General features: G+C 39.6%; 1 protein-coding gene across 3 annotated transcripts in view; it reads right to left on the bottom strand.

Annotated features, from left to right (window-relative positions):
• Positions 1 to 19217, bottom strand: part of PUDP (pseudouridine 5'-phosphatase) — a 121630-nt gene that overhangs the window by 41676 nt on the left and 60737 nt on the right. For all 3 annotated transcript variants that reach the window (XM_075915411.1, XM_075915394.1, XM_006114119.3), the window contains exon 3: positions 11476 to 11705. In XM_075915411.1, the coding sequence (XP_075771526.1) occupies positions 11476 to 11705 (230 nt within the window). The remainder of the gene's footprint in view (positions 1 to 11475; positions 11706 to 19217) is intronic.

Genomic DNA, 19217 nt, shown 5'->3' with positions numbered 1-19217 from the left:
CCTACATTCCTAAATGCAGTTTTCTTTTCGTCTGTCTCAATTTTTTATGGCAGCTTGAAGTATAAAAGAGCATTAAAGATTCATGCCTTTAGTCTGGAATCTGTTGATATTCTTCCACCCCTTCACACTGTTGTAACAAACACAAAGTTTTGCAATCCCTGAAGTTGCTTTCAAGCCTGGAGGGCACAAAATAGGATTTAAATACTAAGACTATTTACAGGCAGAAGCTGGTGGCAGGATGCAGCCACCTGCTTATTTAGTACAGGTTATACGTCTCTAGTTTGGCATTCTCTGGTCCGGCATCATCCGTGGTTGTTAGTTAGCAGATGTCCACTTATCATGGGTGTATCCAACTTTCCCGTAGTCCCATAAATTTTGTTTACAGCCATCAGTCCTGGCTCTCAGTGATCTGCACTGTTAGCTCCAATTTACCCCTAAAACTTTTCTCTCAGCCAAGTAAGCAGTGGAAGTGTTGGTAATGCTGCTGGACAATATTGACCTCCCTTGGCCCAGCAAATTCTCTGGTTTGGTACTGGTCCCAAGGGTCCTGGACTAGAGAAGATCTCCCTTATATCAAGCAGAGAGCATCCTATGCCAATCCTCTGTGATCTTCACATACTAGTTACAAGCTTCTGGATGGTATTCAAGGTGTTGGTTTTAATTTATAAAACCTTAAATGGTTTAAGACCTGGTTACCTCTGATCACTTCCCTCCACACAGGATAGTGATACAACTGCAGTCAGGACAACCAGGAATAAGAACTAATTACAATTGTCCTTTCCTATAACAATCATAGTATAGGTATTGAATTTGGAACAAAGATGGTTAGCATCAAATGTTAATTCTATATAAGACAGGGAGTTACATCACTTGTTGTTCTTCACCACCCCACATATATGCATATGCTTATCGGAAAGTGGACTAGTGACTCGACTAGTTGCTTCCCTCCCCCTTTGCTGCCTCTATCAGAGAGAGGCAGCAAAGAGGAAGCAGGCGCTGGTGCTGGGGGGATCCAGCTTAAAAGCCAACACCCAAGTCCTTCTCAAATGTCCACTTCAGAATTGGGGCTTTGCAGTGGACTTAGAATAACAATAAATTCAGACTCTGATTGAGAAAGAAGGGAAAAAAAAGTTCCACAGTCAAGGACCCTAGAGTGAAAATCCTGGAACCAGGAGTTTCCCCCCTTTCAAATTGAAATAACCCTATCTTCAATGCCTTTATTAGTAGCAATTATGTAAGCAAAGAATAGACAGTGAGGTGGTACCTACCTAACCAGGCCACACACAGCCAAGGTTTCGTAAATCAATGCCAGTACCTTGAATTGCACCTGGAAATTTACTAGAAACTACTGAATATTGTATACATTTGTGGTATCCTCTCCCCATAAAGTTTGTATAGTATTCAGGCAGCCACAGTCTTCACATGCTTAGTTTATGGCTCATCTCCATACACAATCTCCCATAGAACATATGACAGCAGTCCAGTCAACCATTTGTACTTGGAAGGTGCTTTTTTTTGTATGCAAATTAATGCATAAATGCTGTCCAGGCCTCCAGATATTTTGAAAATCAGTTTCAAAAACTGTGTTAGCCAGGGTTTAAAATTGGAAATGGTTATCCCCAGCAGTATGATGATAAAATAGTTGGTAATAAAATAAAAAAGAATTTACCCCCAGGAAATTATACCATGTATACAGCATAATGGTTTATATTAACCGTTTCTTTTTATAGCCATGCTTCAGCTAAGGCAAAAATCACAACTAACTGAGATCTATTAAAGAAAAAGGAATAGCAGAATTTGTGAAAGAATGCTATTGCTACAGCTGTATGCTCTTAGGTGAAAATTGCTATCTTATTGCATATACTGTTTTTGTTGCTTTTATAATAAATAAAATGCTTAAACTGTGAATTGTAAATATTCAGAAAAGAGTGAGGCCCATATATTTACGAACAGAAAATACTACAGATTAACAATGATTGACTCTAAAATGCATAGCTTAAGCAGCAGGGGTTCCAATTTGCAGCTACAGTATATAACTTAATAACAAATTTATGCCTTTGTAACTCCCTTACCTTATTTAAAGTATGGCTAACAGATTCCAAGTCTTAATACGCACATTGAGCATGACAGAAACTCCTTTAGGTAGATTTAATATGACTAAGACATTAAAGGCTTTCAGAAAAATTAAGTAAGTAAAACATTTGAACTGAAAGTGGATCAGCTGTGAAAAACAAAGTGAGAAAATTGTGTTGGTGAAAAAATAAGAACAAAACCAACATTAAAAACTCTTTTTAGGTATGCTCGAATCATAGTGATGAGCATGTTTAATGCTAAACAGTTCCTTCAATCACTTTTTTAGCTACTGTATAAATTATAGCATGGTTACAGGGCCTGGAATTCCCATAACTCTTTCACCTCTTCTTTTGTAACAACAATATTGCGACATCTACTTTTGATTTGGAGACAATTTGTATCTTCAAGTCAGCAGCACAGCCATGGGCACCCGCCTAGCCCCACAATATGCCAACATCTTTATCGCTGACCTTGAACAACATTTCCTCAGCTCTTGTCCTCTAGCGCCCTATTACTCTATTTAGCTACATCAATGATATCTTCATTGTATGGACCCACGGGAAGAATTTCACAGGGATTTCAACAACTTCCACCCCACCATCCACCTCAGCCTGGATGGGTCCACACAAGAAATCCACTTTCTTGACACTACAGTACAATTACATGACAGACACATTTCCACCACCTTATACCGGAAACCTACCGACTGCTATACTTAACTTCATGCCTCTAGCTTCCATCCAAGACACATTTCTCAATCTACTGTTTACAGCTAAGTCCTAAGATACAACCAGATTTGCTCCAATCACACAGACAGAGACAAACACCTACAAGATCTATATAGAGCATTCTTAAAACTGAAATGCCCATCTTGATAATTGAAAAAACATATCGACAGAGCCAGAAGAGTACCCAGATATGAACTACTTCAAGACAGGCCAAAAAGAGAAAACAACAGATCACCACTTGTCATCACCTACAGCCCACAACTGAAACCCCTCCAATGCATTATCAACAATCTACAACCTATCCTGGAAAATGACCCCTCACTCTCACAGGCCTTGAGGTAAAAGCCAATCATCGCCTACAGACAACCCTCTAACCTCAAACAAATTCTTTCCAGGAACTACACAACACTCCTCCATCATAATCATGCAGAGACCCACCCCTGCTATAAGTCCTGATGCCAACTCTGTCCACACATCTACATAAGTGATTTCATCACTGGACTCAAATGAACCCCTGATGTAGTGGCTGATGTGGTTAACTGCACATCCACTAATGTGATCTATGCCATCAAATGCCAGGAATGCCCCTCTGCCATGTATATTGGCCAAACTGGACAGTCTCTATGGAAAAGAACTAATGGACACAAATCAGATATCCGAAAAGGCAACACATAGAAACCTGTTGGAGAACACTTTAACCTGCCCAAGCACTCACTAATGGATCTCACAGTCACCGTGCTATTTCAGGCCAATTCCACAAGCCAAATACACAGGGAAGGGTTGGAACTTAACTTCATTTACAGTTTGATTCCTATCAGAGAGGAATGAATAAAGACCCTGGCTGGCTAGCACACTACCTTCCACATTCTAATGACTTAATCAACCAAACAATGGGTACTTAAAGAGGTGCAATTGTTCTTATTAGCATCTTGAAACTTGAAAAATCTAATTCACTATTTTTTTCTATTTTTTTTCTTTATCCTCCCCCCTTTCTTTAATTATTCTTGGATCTGGACTTTTAATACTCCAGTCATCAGAAGAAGTGGATTGTGCCCACGAAAGCTCATGATACCATCTACATGTTTTGTTAGTCTTTAAGGTGCTGCTAGACTATTCATTGTTTTTTAAAATTCTCCAGTTACAGACTAATTCTGCTACGCCTCCTAAACAAAACTTAATGCAATCTGACCAATCTGAAGAACTGTACTGAACAGTCACTGGAGGCAGAACAGACTACTATTCATGATTTTGGGTTTCATTAACCAAAAATTACTGAAGTGGGAGGGGAAAAGAACCATAAATCAGAGAAGAATTATTTAAAGTAAGTGACTTAAAACAGGCTAAGTTTCTGTACCATATTTGAAAAATCTGCTCTCTTGCAATGCTAGATTAAAAACAAAAGAATTTATAATTTAATTCACTATTAAGGTAAATCTCAATCCTTGTAGAGAGTACTATATTATTTGAATTTCACAGAACAGCTGTAGGAAGGAAGGTGGGTAGGTAAGTAGGTAGGAAGAAATTAAGGATCTGATTTTAGAAACAAGTACACAGTTATATTCGTATGCATTGTCCTCACTGCAGGGACAGGCAACCATGAATAGTGGGTAGGCTGTGTGAATGGGCCTCTTTCACCTCAGTGGGCCATAGTAGCTCACCTGAGGCTTTGCAGCCCTCCTGTCTGCTCTCCATCCCCACGCACCTCTCATGCAGTGGGGCACTAGAAGTCCCTCACTTTTTACTTCTCCCCCTCCCTTTCAGCACTTTTGGTTCATTCAAATTGCCCGATACCCACTCTGTCCCTGCTTCTCCTCTCCATTCCAGAGCTGGAATGCCACTCAGCTGTTCTTGATATGAGGCGCCTCTGAAAGTTCTGGGAGGGAAGGCATAAGAAGTGCGGAGTTCTGGTGAGAGAGGCACCTGGGGAAGGGAGACAGGCAGGAGGCTCCATGGGCTGCAGTTTGCCACCACTGCCTCAGTGGGATTACTCATGTATTTAAAGTATATGCATAAATATTTGCATATGCATAAGTATTTTCAACATGAGAGGCCAAACTATCTGTATTACAACTCTATCATTTTTTTTTGTCATTTCAAAATGTAACTATGTCAGTGCTACTAATGACATTATTTAAACAAAAGCTAGTGTAGGCAACCTTCCCCTCCTTTTTTGTCATTGATTAGTGTTGGGTAGTATCCTGAGTGAATGGTTTGCATATTTCAGCAAATCATGGTATTAGTTGAGTATTAGGGAACTGCTGAAAGAGGAGAGTCAAGTTTGCATAGAGAACCCTAACTGTGCATTTGGTGGTTTTCAGAAGTTTGAGTTTTGCTCTACCTTCTGGAAGGAAACAACATGCTCCTCAGCACCCTTAACTCAGCATTAATGCAATTTTTATTGAATATAATAATATTCTGGACAAATCCTGAAGACTCCAGTCTTCACTGAATACCATTTACCATCCATTTCAGTGGATGAGACTATCTGCCCAGCAAGACACGGTGGCAGAACTGACAACACAGTGAATACTTCAGGATTTCACCAATTAATTTGTTTAGTCAATAACCCATGCTATATCAGCTTTATATCATCAATTTTAACGTGGGAAACACAGACCTTTGAACTCAGATCTATTTTTTGTGACTGTGAAACATTCACATTTGCTATTAATTTTAGATCTGCAACACAAAACAAAATCAATTCATTCTTACATGAAATTCATGGAAAGAAAATTCTGAAGATTAGAAGTAATATTAAGAACAACAGAAAGTGACTTCAAGAGGTCATATGGAAGAAATCAGAAGTCATTATGCCAACTGCTCATGTGAAAAAAAGAGTTTAATGAAAATAATTATCTTGAGATTTGTACTTTTTGGGGGGAAAAATAAATTGGGCTTCCTTTGCCTCTGCTTTTCATTAGGTCCTGCTTGATGGTCACACAATGCTGACTTTATAATTATTATGCAATTTTATTAATTATTTTGGAAAGCATAGATTCTAGGGATTTTTCTTTGTTTTTTAATGCCCAAATTTCAACATTTTGTGATTTTAGTGGATGTCCAGAAGTGACAGAAAAATCTGTTGCATCATTTGCGCTAAGATAATGTTAAAATAAAAAAAAATAGAGGCTGTATGGAAGACTAAGAAAGAACAGGAGCTCACAAAGAGCTCTGTGGTGACACAAAGGTTCAGATCAATGAACTCTTGAGGTATGTATACACTGCAATAAAACAACAAAAGCTGGCTCATGTTAGTTGACTTGGATTGGTCTGTGTAGCCAGACAGGAACCCCCCTTGTAACATCCATTTTTGCTTGCCTGGAGCATCCAGGGCACACAGAGCAGAAGGCCCAGGCTGTGTGACCGTGAATGGCTGTAAACAGAGATACGCCAATTGCTGACCAAGAGGCTGCCAAGGAGTGCCCTTGACTGAAACCCATATTTCAGGGGGAGGAATCTCTCGCCCAGTAAAAAAATGTCTAGTATTCACAATTTAGTTATCTCTCTCTTGCAAGTGTAAATTAACTTGAAACTTGCTTGTAAGAACTGGCGCCACAAAACGGACCAGTACAATTCGGCATCTTAGATAAGAAAGAAGATACGGGCCCCCAGGGGTATATAGATGGGTCCAGCAGCATATTTTCTCTGAGTGTCAATCTACCATCTATCTGCTGGTCGGGTTAGGTGTTTGATCTCCCGAGGTTCCAGAGGGGACGCCCACCTCGTATTCGTCTTTCCTAGGAATTGAGAGACCGGCCCTGGCCTGACACGCTGGAGTCGAGAGGCACAGAAAGGGGTAAAAATTGTACCTGGATGTGGTCCTTTGCTTAAGAATATATATACATAGTGTTAGAGCTCTTTAAAGATTAAGCTGTCACTTGGTACCATTATTTCTATCTTTACCTTTTTTCTGTGATCATTTTTAAGACCTATATATATATATAATTTGCTAGCATTTAAGAAATAGAGCATTAGCCATTGTAACCATATGCTTTTATAAGTCTTTTAATAAACCTGTAACTGTTTAAGCTTTAACCTGACTCCTCCAGTTGCTGAAACAGAACCAAGCATAATTTAAAAGAACTTCAGCTGGTCATAAAAGGACAGACATAGGGAGAGCTTGGGCGTTTGGATCTGTGTCACTCCCAGGTGACAAGATCCGTTGGGGCACCTTTTCAGCCTTTCCTAGGCTGCCCTCTGCGAAGGAACCCCTGTGTTCTAGCAGCTAAAATCTAAGGTGTAATAAGCTCTTCCTATATAATGGGGCGTCTGTTGGCCTGCTGGCCACCCTCTGCGATGGGACCCCAGTCCTAGCAGTAAAGACACGGACATTAAACCTTTTCTCGGAAACACACACACACACACACACACACTGCCCTGACCGTTGGCTGACAGTCTGGCACCTGTTAAAGAAAAGTGGGCCTTAGAGCCCAAGCTCCAGAACAATCCCAAACACCGACAGGGCTATTTTTAGACCCTTAGCATAAGCCTGAGTCAATTGAGGTAGGCTTTGAGAGTCACTTTCTTTTTCTGTGTAGATGTACTCTTAGGGTATGTCTAGACTACAGGCTTTTCTTGACAGAGGCTTTGTTGACAGATACTGTCGACAAAGCTTCTGTGGACAAAGAGTGTCCAGACTACATCCAGTTCTGTCGACAAAGCAAGCTGCTTTGTTGACATGAGAGTGTAGACGTAAAGGACAGTGTAGATGCAATACTGCCTTCTGTCGACAGAACTCTGTTGACAAAAGGCATTATTCCTCGCAGAATGAGGTTTACTGCCGTTGACAAAACTGCCGAGTTCTGTCGACATAATGTCGACAGAACTCGGCGGTAGTGTAGATGCAGGTATACTTTTGTCAACAAAAGACCACTTTTGTAGACAAAAACCTGTAGTCTAGACACACAATGACAGATTTCACCACTGTCTTCAGAAATAGGCTAAAGAACAGATTATTTCAAAATACCTTGGAAATTTAAAGTTTAAAACAAAACAGAAGCAAAGTCAGACTATAATTTATATGATACCATGTTCAAATATATTCACTATTAGCACAGGAAAAGCTCAATTTTTTTGTTTGTAGTCAAATGGGAAAATAATTTATCTGAAGTGTAATATCTGGAACACAAAAACAATGCCTGTGAGATCTGACAATTTGTATGGTGAATTTTTATCATCTTTGAGATTTTCATGATACCCTCACAGCTTTTATCTATAGTGGATCAATAAAAACAAATATCAATTATTGTTTCAGAATGGTTATGGAATCATGACTCCCTTGTTCCTACTGTTAAAACTCCACAACGACTGTTTCTATCACAGCTCAATCCCCTGCCTTACACACACATCAACACCCCACACACCATTACTAGACATGCCAAATCCCTAGATACTCTTATTCCCTTTGCAGCAAATAAATTCCAGTACTTCCTTTCTGGTACTTTCTTAATTGCACAACACCACTTTTAGTAACTTTTATCTTAAATAAAAAAACCAGTTAAAATAGTCAGAGAATATATTACACATATATTTTCTATATCAACATGAAGCATTGCAAACTTAAAAATCTCTGCTTATTAAAATATATAGTTATCTGGAAATATTACTTTAAATGATACCTGCTTTGAATTCTGAATTAAAGGTAAGCAAAAGCAAAACAAACAAAAGACACTCTACAATATACAAAGAATAAAACATTTGTCTTTTTTTCTTTCTATAAAAGAACCTTTAAAATGAATGATCAAGGACTATCATCTCCTCACTTCTGGCTCTAAATTAAGGTTACAGTCTTCTGTGGCATCACTAATGAGAATATTCAAAACTTAGAGCCATTCCTGCAAAAACTTACTCATACAAGAAGTCCTTATGCATGCAACAATTGTCCAATATGTACTACACACACACGAGGTATTTGACTGAATAAGGTATTGCATATCTGGGGACCCTTCATCAGTTGCTTAGCAAAAAGAGAAACATAAAGGTTTGGTTTTCACAGTCTCCTACATGTACAAAATAAATATGAGCTTCATTTTATTATATATACCCACATACACACATAATCAGCATCAGTCACAATAAAAACAGTGTTACTGTTCTTTTTGCTTTGCAGTTCACCTTAAATATGCAAGTTCCAAAGGTTTTTCCAGTATGTACAGCTGAAAACAGTATGTTAAATAAATTTCAATAAGAGCAATTATAATTTGCTTACACAATTCATATATGTACCCTACCAATGAAAGATATAGCTAGAATTATTTCAGTTTAAATTCCTCAGTGTCTCAGAATACAATTTAGATTTCAAGTCAGAATGATGAAATGCATAAAAATAGTATGAGAACTGTTGTAAAACAGTAGCACAAATGGATTACACACAGAAGTTTCAAGCAATATAATACATTAGTGCAAGGAACACAAAAGTGACTGTAAAGTAAGGAATTAATTTGTATTTCTTTTTATTTTTTTATGTTAAATTGTAAATTATATTTCTAAATGTATGTCTCTTTCATTTTCCCTCCAGCAAAATTACAAGCAAGCACAGGAAAAGAGTCATTATAGAGCTAATATTGCCAAAAATGTTGCAGAACTCAGTTGGCATCCTGTTTAATGCAGTACATTTCTAAAATGGCAAAATGACTACTGACTCATAACTCTCACGGCACTGCACTGAACAGTGTTCTCTCTAAGGTGCGGGGCAGCACAGTTTCACAGGTGATTAATCAGCCGAGACAAGTCGGTCAGCTCTGTGCAAGGAACCCTGAGCCTCTGACTGGGCCCGACTTATTAATCACCTGTGAAGCTGTGCTACCCCACACTTTAGAGGGAACACTTCAAGAACAATCATCAACAGCTTTATTTACTAATTTATTCACTCCTACTTATGTAAATAAGGGGCTCGGATGAAACAGAAAGTCTATTCAGAGAAAGGTTGAAATACAATAGCTAACTGACGCAAATATGCCTACATATCCATTGTTCTCCATGGACCAACAATAAACTCTTCTCTAATCTACACTAAAATTTGGATCAAAAAAATTGCAATTACAAAAATAATTTTCTTAGTAATATTGAGGATCTCAAAATTTCTTTACAGGCTCCATGATTCAAGCAGAACTGAAAAAAAAGTTAAGTATTTCATAGATAAATTGTGTTCATTTAAAATAACAATGATTATATTACTTAAAATAAGTATCTATCTTTCAGATAACTCCACAGGTTTCTGAGTTAGAAATTTAACAAGTCTGTATGAGAAAAAGAAAACCATTTTCTGCTTCAAATGATATTTCTCAATGATAGGTTTTGAAATCATAAACCATGAATTGTGACCCAATAGATTCAGCATGCAGGATATAGAGATGGAATGAAGGAAATCTATGCCCTTTCTACTGAAAATGTATATTTATTATTTAGACATTTAAGCAATAAATCAACCACAGACACTTTAAGAAAACTGACCTATCTTTAAATAATGTTCCTAAACTTTGAGCACAAAAACTTAGCTTTCAAATGTATACACATAGTGGAAATCATTGAACTGTCCTGTTACTTCACAGAGCCATGCAGTAAATCAAGTGTAATTTGCATTACAAAACATTATACAGTGAACAAATAGGACAATTTCCAATAATGCCAGGCTTCTACAACAAAGGATGTTGTGTGTGTGTTTTTTTAAAATGATTCCTGGGGGGAATTCTATACAAAAAAAAAATAAATAAAAATTCTGCACGCAATATTTTCAAATTCTGCAGAATTTTATTTCTAAAATAAGACAACATATTCTATTGGTAATTATTCTGGTAATAATTTTGGTAATAATTTTGGGTATGTCTAGACTACAGGCTTTTGTCGACAGTATCTGTTGACAAAGCTTGTGTCGACAAAGAGCATCTAGAGTACATCCAGTTCTGTCGACAAAACAAGCCGCTTTGTCGACATAACAGTGTGGACGCAAAAGACAGTGTAGATGCAATAATGCCTTCTGTTGACAGAACTCTGTCGACAAAAGGCATTATTCCTCGTAGAATGAGGTTTACATACGTCGACAAAACTGCTGAGTTTTGTCAATGTTATGTCGACATAACTCAAAGGCAGTGTGAACGCAGGTATAGTTTTGTTGACAAAAGTCCACTTTTGTCGACAAAACCCTGTAGTCTAGACACACCCTTTGTTATTTTTTCAAAATGCCAGTCAGCAAGTATGCAACAATTCAGAGACACACAAAATTGCAGAAAATACACGAAAAATACTGTAGCCCCTTCGGCTCAGATACCTTGCCTACGCTTCAGAGCCCAGAGGAAGAAAAAGCCCGATGCTGGATCCCATCCTTGTGTGGTGTTTGCTTTCCTCAGGGCATGCTGGGAACTATAGATGTTGGAAACTCTCCTTTCCTTCACCTCCCCAAGCAGTGTCTTCTATGTGCAAGCTGGGATCTGCGGGGTCCAACGACTCCCCAGTGGCAGCCAGCAGCACTGAGGCCAATTTCCGTGAGGGAAAGAAAATTCTGCATGTACAACATTAATTTCTGCAAAATTCTGTATTGTGCAGTAACACAAAATCCCCCGAGGAGTATTTTCATTGGCTATTAAACTTCAGTCTCTTAAACAAAATAACACACCCCCTCCCCCCAACTTTAGTCTAATTTGTTTATTTCTGACTTTTCAGTTAATTCAAACCCTACCTTTTCTGGAGGGGGAGGAGGGTGAAATCTCTTTGCACAAACTAAAAATATGTCAGGCTGTGGCTTGCTGTTCTTCGCATCTGGGTCATCTCCCAACACAATGTGATGAAACAGACTAAAGAAGTCTTTGTGTTTGCTTGTTTTCATCTCAAATGTCACTCCAGCTGAGCTAGTAGCAATAGCGATAGGTATTTTGTGTTTGTGTAGATGACGGATCAGCTTTTCAACCCCTGAAAGACAAATTAACATGTGTTTTAATATTCATGTCCTATTTACAGTACTTCAGGCTGTGGCATAATGAAGTAGTTTTACTGAATATAATAAGGGTTCATTTGTCCTCCGTCACTCTTGAAAGGAATTCTTATTAAGGTTATGTCTCTACTGTAACTGCAGATGTAATTGGACCACATGTAGATGCACCTGAGCTACCTTTGATCTAGCTAATTTGAACAACAAGAGCAGCAAAGCCACAGCAACATGGGCAGCACCACAGTCTGAAAAAGATTCCTAGGTACCTTGTGTATTTTCTTTTGTGGCTTACTCTTACTCCTGTGGCTTCAGTACTATTGTTATTTGAGCTGATTGAGCTCAATGTTTGTCTATACATGCTGAAGTCACACCTCACATGGCAATGTAGGCAAACTCTAAGTATGACCAAGATAACAAGAATGAGAGAAGCCTGGAAGGCTGCTCTAACTTATATTGGTAGTGTAAAATCCCTGAGCAATCTCATATCAATAGAGAATTACGATTACAAAGCTCCATCATATCCCCTGAAGCAGGCAGAAACATGAAGAAAAGGCCAGGGTAGTGGTCAGATACCCTCAAAGAAGAATTACAAGCAAGTAATTTTCTAGTTTCTTCACATGAAGGAAAAGAAAAATGACAAAACATGTTATGGTGCTGACACCATTAAACTGCAATTACATTTTAACTGTTAGAGCTATGGCAATTTACTCAACAACTAATAAATGACAATATGGTGTGGCATGCCTAAGTCCAACCATCAAATATGCAAAACAAAGCTGCAATGCTTAATAGATTCAAATTAAGTGATAGAAATAATATTTACATTTTCTAAATTGCTGCACAAAATCGACTGCTGCAGGTCCTACCTGTTCAAATAGCTAAATTCATGACTTATTAAGATTTGGATTACAATACTGCAATTTGATACGTATTCATATAGCTACTACTATAATACCCTTGTAAGCTGTACAAACAAACTCTAGGATGTTACTCATCAAGGTTAATCCCAGATCAGATATAAAGCTACCAGATTTCATAAAATTAGATTATTAAAATGGACTTTTGAGGAGAATATATTCAATAATGCACTTAAACAGCAGACTTCACATGGGACCTCAGTGCTTTAATTAGGACCTGCTATCAAAAATGACTTTCAAAAACAGATGGTCTCAAATTTTCTAGTATAAATGTTTGCAGTTTCATGACTTTTAATAGAAATATTTCCCATTCACTCCAGAAGAAAATTTGGCCCATTGAAATAATAATTGAAACAAAGGGAAATGAGTTATCCAGACACACTTTTTTGATAAGTCACGTATCCATTTTCACAAAAACTGGACAATTGAACAAAACCCTTTCAGCAATATTATGGGGGTATTAACATTAATAGCACTATATATCAACAGTGCAAAACCAATACATATTAGCAATATAAAGCCATTAATGTTAATACCCCATACTATTGCTAATATGCATTGTTTTAGCACATATACAGTAATTCCTCATTTAACACGTGCCCCCTTAACATGTTTCCGCAATAGCACGATTTCCTTTTTAGGGAACAGTTTTTGAATTACATGACCGCCCCCAGAATAACACGATTTCCGCAGCCGGCCCGTTGCCGGCAGCTGCACGGGGCTTCCTCCACCTCCCTGCAAAGCGGCAGAGGGTTCGCCGCTCGCTGCACCGTTCCCCACTGACTTCCCTCACTGGATGCCTTGCCCCCTCTCCTCCGCCCCTCGCTGCAGGCCAGCAGCTGTGTGGGGCTTCCCCCGCCTCCCTGCAAAGCGACGGAGGGTTCGCTGCTCGCTGCGCCATTCCCCCGGCAATCCCACCTCGCCGGAAGCAGTGCGGGTTCTGGCAGACCTGTCACGGGGCATACTCCCAACATAATTCCCCTCCCCTCTCCTCCTTCCCTTCCCCAGAGCCAAACACCTCCCCGCCCTGCTGTAACCCAGTCCCCTTTCTCTCCCATCCTTATGTCCCTGTCCCAACAGACACCATCGCTTGAAACGCAACCCCCATCTTTTCCATTATTTTCAATGGGAAAACTGACCCCGCATAACACGTTTTCACTTAACACGAACATTTTCTGAAACATATCTATAGTGTTAAATGAGGAATTACTGTATATGTAAACAAACATGGACAAAACAACACAAATACAGTGTTTAGAAATACACATGAAAGTGATGTCTATATAATAACTTGCATGGCAATGGAATGAATCGGTATCATTTACTTCTGAAAGCCTCACTTGCGTGGTTCCCACTAATTGAATCCTAACTGAACTTATTCTACATTTCAAAACTATTAGTTTCAAATAGTCACTTTTCGTTTTAGAGAGACACAAAGACAAAGAGAAAAAAAAAGTCCATTAGACAAAATCTCCATCTCCAGTCCATCCTTCCTACAGAAAACAACTCTCAGAAGCCCAGCATGGATACAATTCAATCAAAAGCCAATCACAACTTTTCTATATATAAAAATGTTACTTTCAATATTTTTTATTATGTTTCCTTTCAAATTCTGTACAACTGAGCACGTGGTAAGTAAGGCGATATGAATACAAATATTTCCAATTAAAAAAGTACGTTAGTCAATTAAGGTTCTTATCAACACAGGGTGTGGATACTTTCTAGCAGTTTAAATAAGCATTGTGACTAACATATGTCATGTGCTCGTTTTGTCATTCTCTCCCTAATGAGAGAATTCTTGAGCAGGCCCTCTCTCCTGCACTGACAATCTTTATGTTTATTATAGACTTCAGTTCTGTCAGAGAAGCCTTTATTGACCATGGGCTTCCTCCTGGAGCTGTAAGAAACATTTTAAGACACCGTGAGCTCAATCCATGGAATGCTTGAAGAGACAGATCTTCAGACTTATCCACTATTCTGTAGGAACCTAGTGTATCAAGTACCGGACAGGTCTCATGTTCACAGTTGCCAGTGTTCCTGAGTCTTGCTGCCATATTCTACACTGATGGTGTTTCCTAGAGCTTCAGGAAGAGCTCAAACAGTTTTATTGCATTACACTGGATTAACTATAAGGTACTGCTTTTATCAACATCAAATACTACAGCAAAGGCCAGGAGGATGGGAATGAATGTTGGCCAGATCTCAGAGGAGATCCATGCCATTAAAGAAGTATCAATTCTATCTCCTGACCTGAATCCAGATTGTGCTGGGCCTAGTAAATTAGCTCAAATTAGATGAGCTTGATGTTAGATAGCTTCTCTGAGCTTGTCCAAGAACAGAAAGTTTGACTGTGGGCAGCAACTGACAGATGTATGCAGAGTGGGGACTTTCTGTGCTGGTTAGATTGTTATGTGCCAAAGGAGGAAGAGGAAATTCCTTCTCCGAATGTGGTGTTCACTACCTTGAACAGGGCTGGCACCATTTGATCACAGCTCTCTTTCAAGCTAGGAACACCATGGCTCAGAGTCACACATTATGGGTCGAGACTCCTTTAAAATGTTAAATCTCCTGATCAGAGTGTATTAAATTCCAGAAATGTAGAGATTTTACTGGTTGATGGGTTAGGGCAGGGTGGTATTAGATTCCTTAGGAACCCTTCCCAAATGTGTAAAAAAGCTTCTGTATGACACACAGTATATATAGCAGGGCTACTCAAACTTGGAAGCCCTGGGGGCCAAAATGATAATCACAGCACATGATGAGAGAGCTGCAACTTAAATGTGGTTGCATATACATGCAAATATATATGCAAATAGCTTCTTTCACACAATGCCCTGGCACTCCCGGTATATCCTTCCTGGGACTTGAAACGCAGACACCCTGTACTCCTCTATTCCAGCCAGCCCATCTGCTCGTGCCTTTCAATGCTTACCCTGCCTGGAAGATGCCTCGCTGTTGTCAAGCATGTTCCCAGTGGAGACCACGTTCAAAGGATCCCACCTGTGGGCTGTGTGTTGAACCCCCCGTAAACCCAAACTGCACCAATGGCTGCAAACAAATGGGCCACGGGTTGAACAGCCTAGATATATAGTACTGTATGCACAACTGCCTGGCATAAAGCTCTTATTGGCATGAGTTTGGAATGGCTACATTACTTATGTCTGGTAAAGCCATGAGAGTGTTAATAAGATAATATCAAAAGTGTGCCAATAAAGTTCTATCATAAAGTCTGTAAAAGGCAAATGTTCCACAAAGGAAAAATGAATGTTTTAGTTTGAAACAAAGTATTGGTATAGTTTTAAATTAATCTTCACCTGTAAAAGCAGTTTATTTAGTTCCACGAATTCAACTATATCAGATGTTCAGGATGAAGAAAATTATAATTAAAACATTTTGGGAAAATGACTAATACAGTTTCACTATGAACAACAACAAGATTTTTAAGGTCTAATATTTTGGGAGCATCCAAGGATAGAAAAAAGTTCTGTGTATTCAGCCACAAACCTTCGCCCTTCTAGTCACTTCTCTCCACCATTCTTGCTCTCCCATGTTGTGTTATGTTTCGTTTACGTCCCATGCTGTAATGCAATGGTGCGCAAACTAAAACCCATCAGAGTAATCTGACTGTGGTCTGTGAGACACTTTGCTAATGTTGACCATCTGAAGGCACTGCCCCCATGCAACTTCCAGTGGCCATGGTTTGCAATTCCGGACCAAAGGGAGCTGCGGGAAGCAGCAGCCAGCATGTCCCTATGGCAGTGGTTCTCAAACTTTTTGGGCTCCAGAGCCCTTTACATGCGTAAAAATGTATGTGGAGCCCCAGCAGTCCACTGATTGTAAGTGTTGTACCTATCTATGTTTCCAGTTTGTCAACGTCACGGAGTCCCTGGTGATGTCTCGTGGAGCCCCTGGGGCTCCGCGGAGCACAGTTTGAGAAACACTGCCCTGTGGCAACTTTGCCTTCAGGCACCGTCCCCACAGCTCCTATTGACCTGCTCCACTGGGAGATATGGGGGGCAGTGCCTTTGGATGATCAATGTCAGGAAAATGTCTTGCGCCCTGTAATCAGATTACCCTGATGGGCCGCATCAGAACTAACTGCACCTGTACAGCTTTAAAACAGATTTTTTTTTTGTTAAAATAAACCTTCCAGAAGTACATTTCCTTCAGTCCTCCAAAAAGAGTAGAATACCTCCTTCTAAGGGATCTATCTCAAGCCATGTTTGTACATACAAAGATCAAAGATCCCTTTAAATTCCGGTATTTTGTGACCTATATATTGCTAACAAATAAATACAACTATGATATCATTGGTATTACAGAAACCTGGTGGGATGGGACGCACTACTGGAATGTTGGTATGGAAGGGTACGGCTTGCTCAGGAAGGACAGACAGGAAAAAAAGGGAGGAGGGGTTGCCTTGTATATTAAAAATGTACACACTTGGACTGAAGTGGAGATGAACGTAGGAGATAGCTGTGTAGAGAGTCTCTGGGTTAAGCTGAAAGGGGTAAAAAATGAGGGTGATGTCATGCTAGGAGTCTACTACAGGCCACCTAGCCAGGTGGAAAAGGTGGATGAGGCCTTTTTTAAACAATTAACAAAACTATCCAAAGCCCAAGATTTGGTGGTGATGGGGGACTTCAACTATCCAGACATATGTTGGGAAACTAACACAGCGAGGCACAGGCTATCCAATAAGTTTCTGGACTGCATTGGAGACAACTTTCTGTTTCAGAAGGTTGAAAAAGCTACCAGAGGAGAAGCTGTTCTGGATTTGATTTTAACAAATAGGGAGGAACTAGTTGAGAACTTGAAAGTGGAAGACAGTATGGGGGACAGTGATCATGAAATAATAGAGTTCATCATCTTAAGAAAAGATAGAAGGGAGACCAGCACAATTGAGGTAATGGATTTCAGGAAGGCAGATTTTGATACGCTCAGAGAACTTGTAGGTAAGGTCCCATGGGAAGCAAGACTGAAGGGAAAAACAACTGAGGAGAGTTGGAAGTATTTCAAAGGGACGTTGTTAAGGGCCCAAAAGCAAACAATTCCACTGTGTAGGAAAGATAGAAAATATGGCAAAAGACCAGCTTGGCTTAACAAGGAGATCTTGCATGATCTCAAAATAAAAAAGGAGTCATATAAAAAATGGAAACTAGGACAAATAACAAAGGATGAATATAGGCAAGCAACATGGGAATGCAGGGGCAAGATTAGAAAAGGCAAAGGCACAAAATGAGATCAAACGAGCTACAGGCATAAAGGGAAACAAGAAGACCTTTTATAAATACATTAGAAGCAAGAGGAAGACCAAGAACAGTGTAGGCCCACTGCTCAGCGAGGAGGGAGAAGCAGTAACAGGAAACTTGGAAATGGCGGAGATGCTCAATGACTTCTTTGTTTCGGTCTTCACCGAGAAGTCTGGAGGTGTGCCTAACGTAGTGAATACAAGCAGAGAGAGGGTAAGTTTAGAAGATAGGATACACAAAGAACAAGGTAAAAATCACTTAGGAAAGTTAGATGTCAGCAAGTCACCAGGTCCTGATGAAATGCATCCCAGGATACTCAAGGAGCTGATAGAGGAGGTATCTAAGCCTTTAGCTATGATCTTTGAAAAATCATGGAAGACGGGGGAGATTCCAGAAGACTGGAAAAGGGGATGTGCCCATCTATAAAAAGGGGAATAAGAACAACCCAGGAAACTACAGACCGGTCAGTTTAACGTCTGTCCCAGGGAAGATAATGGAGCAGTTAATTAAGGAAATTATATGCAAACACTTGGAAGGTAATAAAGTGATAGGGAATAGCCAGCATGGGTTTGTGAAGAACAAGTCATGCCAAACTAATCTGATAGCTTTCTTTGATAGGATAACGAGCCTTGTGGATAAGGGAGAAGCGGTGGATGTCATATACCTAGACTTTAGTAAGGCATTTGATACGGTCTCGCATGATATTCTTATTGATAAACTAGGCAAATATAACTTAGATAGGGCCACGATAAGGTGGGTGCATAATTGGCTGGATAACCGTAGTCAGAGAGTTGTTAACGGTGCTAAATCCTGCTGGAAAGGGATAACAAGTGGAGTTCCGCAAGGGTCTGTTTTGGGACCCGTACTGTTCAATATCTTTATCAATGATGTAGATATTGGGATAGAGAGTACGCTTATTAAGTTTGCAGATGATACCAAACTGGGTGGGGTTGCAACTTCTTTGGAGGATAGGGACAGAATTCAAAATGACCTTAGCAAGTTAGAGAAATGGTCAGAGGTAAACAGGATGAGGTTTAATAAAGAGAAATGCAAAGTGCTCCACTTAGGAAGGAACAATCAGTTCCATACATACAGGATGGGAAGTGACTGTCTAGTAAGGAGCATGGCGGAAAGGGATCTAGGGGTCATAGTGGACCACAAGTTGAATATGAGTCAACAGTGTGATGCTGTTGCAAAAAAAGCAAATATGATTTTAGGTTGTATCAACAGGTGTGTTGTAAGTAAAACTCATGAAGTCATTCTGCCGCTCTACTCTGCACTAGTTAGGCCTCAGCTGGAGTACTGTGTCCAGTTCTGGGCGCCA

The sequence above is a fragment of the Pelodiscus sinensis genome, chromosome 1 (assembly GCF_049634645.1).
Source record: "Pelodiscus sinensis isolate JC-2024 chromosome 1, ASM4963464v1, whole genome shotgun sequence".
In the NCBI taxonomy this organism is placed as follows: Eukaryota; Metazoa; Chordata; order Testudines; family Trionychidae; genus Pelodiscus; species Pelodiscus sinensis.
The sequence above is the reverse complement of the archived record's forward strand: the minus strand, read 5'-3'. Positions and strand labels throughout refer to the sequence as shown.